The 7,758-nt window shown below is 43.7% G+C and overlaps 1 protein-coding gene across 3 annotated transcripts; it reads right to left on the bottom strand.

The window, feature by feature from the left end:
* Positions 1-1,064: 1,064 nt before the first annotated feature.
* Positions 1,065-7,360, bottom strand: LOC111847507 (histone-binding protein N1/N2-like). Of its 3 annotated transcripts, XM_023818736.2 has the most exons (16): positions 7,154-7,360; positions 6,362-6,403; positions 5,977-6,090; positions 5,691-5,771; positions 5,222-5,331; positions 4,812-4,838; positions 4,372-4,707; positions 3,227-3,291; positions 3,048-3,139; positions 2,863-2,936; positions 2,443-2,631; positions 2,037-2,209; positions 1,863-1,916; positions 1,673-1,738; positions 1,326-1,448; positions 1,065-1,252 (listed from the first exon to the last, which is right to left on the bottom strand). In XM_023818736.2, exons 1-16 carry the CDS (start codon positions 7,189-7,191, stop codon positions 1,214-1,216), a joined length of 1,623 nt encoding a protein of 540 aa, XP_023674504.1. In that variant the 5' UTR covers positions 7,192-7,360; the 3' UTR covers positions 1,065-1,213. The 3 variants fall into 3 exon arrangements, with proteins under 3 accessions (XP_023674504.1, XP_023674505.1, XP_023674508.1); XM_023818737.2 differs by lacking the exon at positions 4,812-4,838; XM_023818740.2 differs by lacking the exons at positions 4,372-4,707; positions 4,812-4,838 and having other exon boundaries at positions 7,154-7,359.
* Between the last annotated feature and the right edge of the window lie 398 nt (positions 7,361-7,758).

Here is a 7,758-nt window from a genome sequence, read left to right as displayed (position 1 = left end):
TTTCATAATCAGCCTGGTGAATATTGCAAAAATAGTGATGGTGCCATTGTTGACGGCCAGGCTCACACCGTCTTCTACACAGATACTGCTTCAGTGACCAATATTTGTGTAACTCCATGGCATGTAAGAGGATGGTTTTATTTTGACTCAAAACAGGCAGTAAATGATAGCTGGTGTACAAATTACTAAAAAATTATGAAATTCCTTCTAATTAATCTCATTAGTGAAATGGTAAATTTTCTTTGTCCAGTTTGAATTGCAGACGGAGATTTTGGGCAGCTTTTAAAGGTAATAAGCTGTAAGCGTCCCTGATGGTGTTAAAATACTTCCTTGAGTTTGTGCACCTGATCCTACAGTTCAAAAAGTGACATCAGTGTCCATGATTGTACTCTAAACCCAAGTGCCTGTTGCTAAAAGTTTGTATACATCCCAAAATGGATAATGTACAGCTGGTAAGAATTTCCATATATATTTTTCCAGGTTTCTGCCCTGACATTTTAAAATGAGCTTTTAAAATCTGGAAGATCAGTTGCTGTGTTCCATACTTGGACAGTGTGTTAGTCTTTTGGTTGTTGCCAATTTTCAGTTGAATTCCTTAGAACATCTTGGCCCTTACCCTGTTCCACGGCTCTTAAAGCGCCAATGTTTTGCATACGTTTTTACCAAATGTACTAAAAGCTGCACTATTTCTGGTCAAACACCTACACAAATCTCCTTCAGCACAGCCCATTCCAAAGGACAATGGGAAAACAAGCAGACCCCAAGTCATTAACTAGCTGGTTAACAGGAAGGTCATGAAACCAGTTAAACACGTGCCGCATGACAGATTAAAAAAAGGCTGGCCACATCTGAATGTACATTTCTAAATAGTCGCATGATCCCTCTTAAATGGGTAAATGGCAAATCACTGCAAACTAAAGAGGCCAACTAATGTTGACAGGTAAACAAGCAGCTCATTGTCTCGCAGGTGCTGTTCAAGGTAATTTGAATTCCTTGCACCTGTATTTTCCCCCCGCCCCCAAATCAATCAACCAGGATGTCACAGGAAATTCAGAGTTGACAAATTAGGTTTTGCAAATAATCTTTAATGAAATACAACAGTTTTACAAAAAAAGGAACAGTTACAAAAAAAAAAATGAAGGTTTTATTTACAACACAGAGGAATCAAATGGAAGAGGAGTCGTGCTGGTAAGGGATGTCCGAGACAAAGGGCTCATGCAGAGGTCTGCAAAGGGTTTACTGGCTCTGCAGGCTGAAGGGGTGGAATAAGGAAAGTTAAAAATCAAGATCAGTTAGATTTAGATCGCCCTAAAACCAGTCACTACCTTGTCCTCCACCTCCTGTGTACTGCTGCCATTATGGACGTTGTCACCACTGCCGTTAACAGACGCCTCCTGCTTGGCCTTCTTTGAGTCACCATTCTTCACAAGGCTCTCTTCTGGTTTTCGCTGGGTGAAAAGATTTTGGATTCACCAGAACGCAGAGGTGGAAACCTCACATGACTGGACTTTGAAGCAAGACTGCTACAGGTTTGTTGACGGAGGGCTCATGTCATAAATGGCAAAAAAAAAAAACCACGTGCTGCATTCAAGACAAAAGCCTACCAACATCTTGTCAGATTATTCACAGAGGCTGTGTACACTCCAGAGGCAGTACTGACGGACTAACCAACCTTCCTGACCAGGTGGGAGATATCAGAAACAGCCTTTGATGTAGACGCGCCATCAGAGACAGGAACCTGGTGGGGACAACCAACGCACATGGGATTAACAGTATACCAGCTATGAATGATGTTCCACTGTGCAAGGTGAACTTCCCATAATGTGCAGCATTCCTCAAGGCTCAGCTGCATGGCATCTCACCTCAGATGAACTTCCACCATTTTCTGCTGAGAAGCCAGAAGATGAACCCCCTGCCTGGAGGAAAGAAGCACCACTTAGTTGAACAGGAGCCAAAATGAATGATGTCTGCGTTTAGGAAGGTAACAAGACACCACATTGCCCATACCAGCCCAAATAGCCAGAACATGAGCATACCAAAGTCTGTTGGATGGCCTCTGATGCCACCACACCAGTCTTCTGGCTCTCCTTGGCATCCTCCACTTTCTCCCTAATATCAGGTAGCAGCTGCCTCAGCTCCTCCATCTCCTTATGTTCCTCAGCAGCTCCCTCTTCTCCCCCTGCTTTGTCCAGGGTCTCCTGGAGCATTTCTGAAAAGGTCAAGGTATCAAGAAGTCTAGGCTTGCAGTCTGGCACAGATGTTTATATTATGAACCCAGAGATTCTGATTTCCCCCCCCCCTCATCATTTTCAATTAACTTGAGCTTAATTAGTAACAAAAGCCCAAGAAATCTGCAAAGATTCAGAACCAATATTACTGAGGAAGGTTGATCCTTCATCGGTCAAATGAAATTCAGCAGTCACACACAAGGCAGGTACTTACCAAGACGACTTTCGATGACCTGGATGGAGCTGTTGAAGTGCTGGATAGCCTTGCTGTACTGGCTGGTATAGCCATAAGTCAAGCCTAGTTGGTAGTGAGTTTCAGCCAAAAGGCGGCTATGGGAAGCTAAGTGCTTCAGCTGGATGGAAAGGCACTCCTGGAAATCTTCGAGGGCCTGGCTATAATTCCCTGGAAGGTACAACAAAGACTGACCATAGGCTCACCATCTCACTGACCAACCAAGGACAGTATTCAAATGTTCTTGAGTACAATAGTGCTCATCCCTTTGATCATCTTCAGATAGGCCATCATCTCAAAATATGCATCTTGCCTTACAGAATACAGCTCCTAGGATTACTTAAAGCCAGCAACCTGGACAGCATACTAAAGCAAATCTTAAGTTAGGCCAGCATCACAAACCAGATTCAGTGCCAACTTCTCCTAACTTGAGGTGTGCTTGTGCTGCCAGCAGCTGATCCTCTTTGCTTTCTTTCCTTGGAGAAATAAGTTGCATACCTTTTAGGCAAATGCATGCATGAGTAACATTTCACCTAACAATTGACTGTAGTAATGTTCCAGAAACATGCAGGTGCCCCATGTCCTACCTTTTGTAAATGACCTTGGCAACCTCCAACATCTCCCAAGCCAGCTGGAGATTGCCCACCTCTTCTTCTTCCCCCTCTTCATCATCACTTTCCTGTTTTGGTGATGGGATAAGAATTCAATTACACACATTTTCCTTAAGGGTGAACAGAAATTATGGATTTGGGGCAGTGGTTCTTGCCTTTCCCTCCGCAGCCTGTTCCTCCTCCTCCTCCTCTTCATCATCATCATCATCACCACCATCGTCTGAAATTAGATGACAGTCCGAGACATTTAGATGACTTTTCCAGTGTGGCAAGTCACTATTACTGCTAGCTCAAGCTTCCCAGGATGAGATAGATGAGAATATAAGGCCAGCAACCCACAAGTGTCAAAGTGCTCATTCGGTATGATACTGTGGTACAGCCATCGGTTTGCGACATCTTTGTAGGATGGAGCAGGGGGTGTGTTGAAAGGTGGGTGTGTGCAATAGAGCAGACATGCCAAACATTTATATTGGCCGAATAGTTGATCCATTTCAAGAAATGGCCAGGTATTTATCAGACATAGGTCAGGTAATAACTATGATTAACAGACCTCCATAATTAAGTGACCATTTCATATATCTTCATATAGCAAAAGACATTTTCTATGCTCATTACTTAGTGGCATACTTCCAGAAAGCAAAGGAGATGACATGCATGGGTCCACACACCTCACCACACTTGTGTTGACACACCCACCAACCATCCTTTCAAAACACCCACTACTCCAGCCCGCAGAGACCTGCGCTTGGTCTTTTTAACTAAATCATTCAAAGGGCTGCTCCTTTGAGAGCAGGCAGTAGGAAAAGTGGCCAGCATAGGATCCATGAATGGGGGCTTCAGTTTGAAGAAGTAGAAGCATTACTCTATGATTAGCTTTAAAATTGAGAAATTCTTGCCTGGGACAAAACCAAGTTGGTTCTACAGCCAGAGGACCAATCCAAGGTTAGAGCTCTTGGAGGTCCATCAATTGGAAGTGCCTCCTATGTGGGGTACAATCCCTCCAATCCCAATGCGTGACAAAAACCTCAGAGGCTTGTGTTTTATCTATAGTGAGCCAGACAATGTTTCCATTCAAGTGCAGTTGCTCAGGTAACACCAGTCCACGTTAGTGACTAGCAATATTTTAGGTTATGATTATAGCTATCTTTTAATGGACAAACTGCAAGAGGGATTGTAATTGGCTATACAGCATTCAGCCAGTCTAGTATACACAGAAACTACCAGTGCAGCCAAGACACTAAAACACCGATCCCAGTGAGTGCTTTTCCAGTATAAATGTGCACCCAGCCACCCAGTTTACCTCCAGCTTCCTCTGTATTCTCTACTTCCTCCGCCATATTGCCTCCATCGGTGGCTTTCGTACCCATAACCCCCACCTTTGACTCCTCCCCCTCCCCTACTTCTGAAGTCTTCTCATTGCCTTCTTCCATTGCCACATCATTATTCTCAGAGGAACACTGATCCTCTACAGGGGGTGTGCCAGATTCTTTGGCAGAAGAGGCCACAGCTGCTCCATCCTGTTCCTGAGCCACCTCTGCTTCAGTCTCCCCTTTATCTCCCTCTGCCTTCCCTTTCTCAACCTCCTTTTCTGACATGGCATCATAAACTTGCACTCGGAGCTCATCTCTGGTTTCCTCTGAAGTTATGACAAAGCAGAGCCTAGAGTGAGATGCTGCACCACAGTGCAGGACTGTGGTCCACCACTAAAACCATTAACCCCACAAGGAAACAAGTTCATACCTGTAGGAGTAAAAGTGAAGAGGCCAGCTAAAAAGCAGAAGTTTCTACAATAGGGTTAACCTGATCCACTCTTGATACAAATGCTGAATGGATCAAATAAGGTATCTGCTGATTCAAAGTCTCAATCCTGTTATTTAAAATGTACACACACACACACACACACACACACACACACACACTTACTGCAGTGTGTAAGAGAACCTTAGTCAGTGCAACCGATGTAAATTTGGCAAATTATAGATTTAGCTTTGATACCCAGAAAACTGCCTGGATCACCCCCACTTACAATCAAATTTCAACTTGTGACATCACTGTTCTGAGACACCTCACAGTCAGAAGCATGTGTTCAACACCAGGCTCACAGCAATTAGCCCAACAAATGGGTTGTAGAGGCAAAAAGCACCACCAACCATCCAAGTTGTCTGCACTCTCGATCTTTGAATCATCTTGTTTTGCCGCTTCATCAGACTCTTCCTCGGGGACGCCATCCAGGGCATTTCCCAGTACAGTGTTCTCCATTCTTGAACCACAGAAAGGCATTAGTTACATTAAACATAAAATTCCCATTCATCTGAAAAATAACTGCAGACAAGAACATGCCTCTTACTAGAGGTCCAGGACAGCAAATTAACCTTGCTTTAGTCATTTCCTGAACACTACTATTTGCAAGTTTTTGTCCAATTATACTGGTATTCAAAGTATAGCATTTAATACTCATGTGAAGGTAAGTAGACCTTGGATTCCAAGACTAGCATGCATATGAGCAAGCCATTTTATCTAGTCAATTCTGCATATGGACTGTGGTACTCCATTTAGGGTAGTGCACATCCATATGCACACAAACTGTGTACAAAAGGGTCATCACAGGCACAGCCTTACCTTGCCAGATCGAGCAGAGCCTTTCCACACAGAAAGAAAGCTTCGCCACATTCATCAGCTGTATCCCCATATTTCTTGGCTCTGAACAGAAAAAATTGCAAATCTCTTTCCACCCTCAGACAATACTTGTCCCGCAGTTGTTCTGCATGCCATCCAGAATTTAATACTTAAGAAATACCCATCACTACAAGCATCCATTTCAAACAAGGTGCACCACTGCATACTATAACAAAGACCAATTCCATGCGTACAGGGCAGGTTCAAAGCTGGACCCTCGCCTACTCACAGCATGCTACAGGCGTCTTGGAAGACGGCGACAGCTGATACCACGTCGCCCATAACCATGTGGCGGTTTCCTGTCCCGATCAACTTCTTTGCTTCTTCCATAACAGCCCTGGGGCTAGTGAAGCAGTCATTTTAAGTCAAATTTTAAAGAACCGTGCGCTATAACGTTTAAAGCTAATTATAAATTAATAAAAGTGCTTTTCCCGCAGATAATTAGGTAACGCATCACAGAGCAAAACTTTCGCATTGAAGTCGAAATCAATCACGTGACCAACCCCATAGCATTACGTCATACCACATGCAAGGTCTCATTACCAAACACAATAATTAAAACTTTCTGGAAAGAGTAGCTGCATCACACACGGCTGTTTTGAGTGGAAACTCACCTTTCGGTGGTGCTCGACGAAGAACAAGGCTTTTCATCCATGCTTTTTTATATTTAAAAAAATAAAATAAAAAATAAAATTAAAAAAAAGTACATTAAAAGCAAATCAGCGAAAACATGGGCAAATTATTCCTGGCTTAAATATATCGCGGAATATGGGTGGAATCAACACGCCACTACGTTTCTGAAATTGTGAAAGATTTACACTAGTCAGTTTTCAGAAGCGCGCTTGCACTGTTGTTTGCTTTGCTCAGACATGCGTCATGAAGTCCCACCCCCGGCCATGCAAGCGTGTCCGCGATCAGCCACACACTAAAAAAAAAATAAACTGCAATAGCGCGTCTCCGCAGCTCCAATGCTAGTCTTCAATATTTTTACTGGAATTAGCATTGGAGGTGAAACAGTAGTTTGTACACAGGCAGTAACTTCGGCTGACAGCCTGACACATTAGCGCCTTCTTCACAAAAGAAGCCCGCTAACGTGCTACAACAAGCCGCTTTAGAAGAGTCCCCCCCCCCACAACGCCATTAAAAAAGGAACTTAAATAAGTTCAAAGGCAACAACGGGCTGGAAAGAGGGAGGAAGAACGGCACGACGAAACGGAAACTAAGCGAGCACCCTGATCCAGGCAGCAGGGCATACACTTGGGCACCTGGCTGCGGAGTCGTGCCGAGCAGACCCACCGTCCAGCACTTGCACAGTAACTCGTTTCGCCTCGCGGTCCGAGAAAAAGCCTGGCGCGCCAATTCTAACCAACTTCAACTAGCCCGCGTCGCCCCCCCACATGCCTCACCTGTCTGCGTTTAAGGGGGCGGCCGACTCCTCTGGCATGTCCGCTTAAAAAACAAACACGAGGCGTGCTTTCCTATGGCACTCTTAAAACCTTAAAAACACACGGCTGCGCCCCGCTACCTCCTTACACGGGAAGAAAAGATGGCAGAGAAGCTTCTCTATCCCTTCACCCGTTCAGTTGGCGCCTTTAAATACAGAACGCGCGCTCACTTCCGCTGAACTTTGAACCCAGAATAAGTTGGGGGGGGGGATACGCGCGAGACAAATTTAAAGAGACAGTAAATGGAGACGACAGTCAATGTCCACCTATCGAACGAAACAATTACATGTGTATTTTCTATTTCAACGCTTTAATTATTAAGACAATGAGCCAGTAATTACGAAAAGTAACTTCTGACCAACACTGTAAATCAATTTACTTTCCCGCAGTAAAAATCGTAACCAAGCATATATGTTTTAGATTACATTTTAAATAAAATATTTCGTATTGCTCTGAATAAAAATAAGGAACTGATAGGGTTTTATTCATTTCATGCACTGAATAAAATGACAAAGTTATATATATATATATCTTTCAATGGTACGCTACTTTAACTCGAGATATAT

The sequence above is a fragment of the Paramormyrops kingsleyae genome, chromosome 21 (genome assembly GCF_048594095.1).
Source record: "Paramormyrops kingsleyae isolate MSU_618 chromosome 21, PKINGS_0.4, whole genome shotgun sequence".
In the NCBI taxonomy this organism is placed as follows: domain Eukaryota; kingdom Metazoa; phylum Chordata; class Actinopteri; order Osteoglossiformes; family Mormyridae; genus Paramormyrops; species Paramormyrops kingsleyae.
Note: the sequence above shows the minus strand (reverse complement) of the source record. Positions and strands in the feature narration are given on the sequence as shown.

What these genes read in the sequence shown, in the direction of transcription:
- LOC111847507 (XM_023818736.2), bottom strand. Translation starts at nt 7,191, where the DNA reads ATGCCAGAGGAGTCGGCCGCCCCCTTAAACGCAGACAG. An exon ending in CTTCACTTTTACTCCTACAG is followed by an intron (nt 4,708 to 4,811) that starts GTATGAACTTGT and finishes TCATAACTTCAG; the next exon opens with AGGAAACCAGAGATGAGCTC. An exon ending in ATGGTGGAAGTTCATCTGAG is followed by an intron (nt 1,739 to 1,862) that starts GTGAGATGCCAT and finishes TGTCCCCACCAG; the next exon opens with GTTCCTGTCTCTGATGGCGC.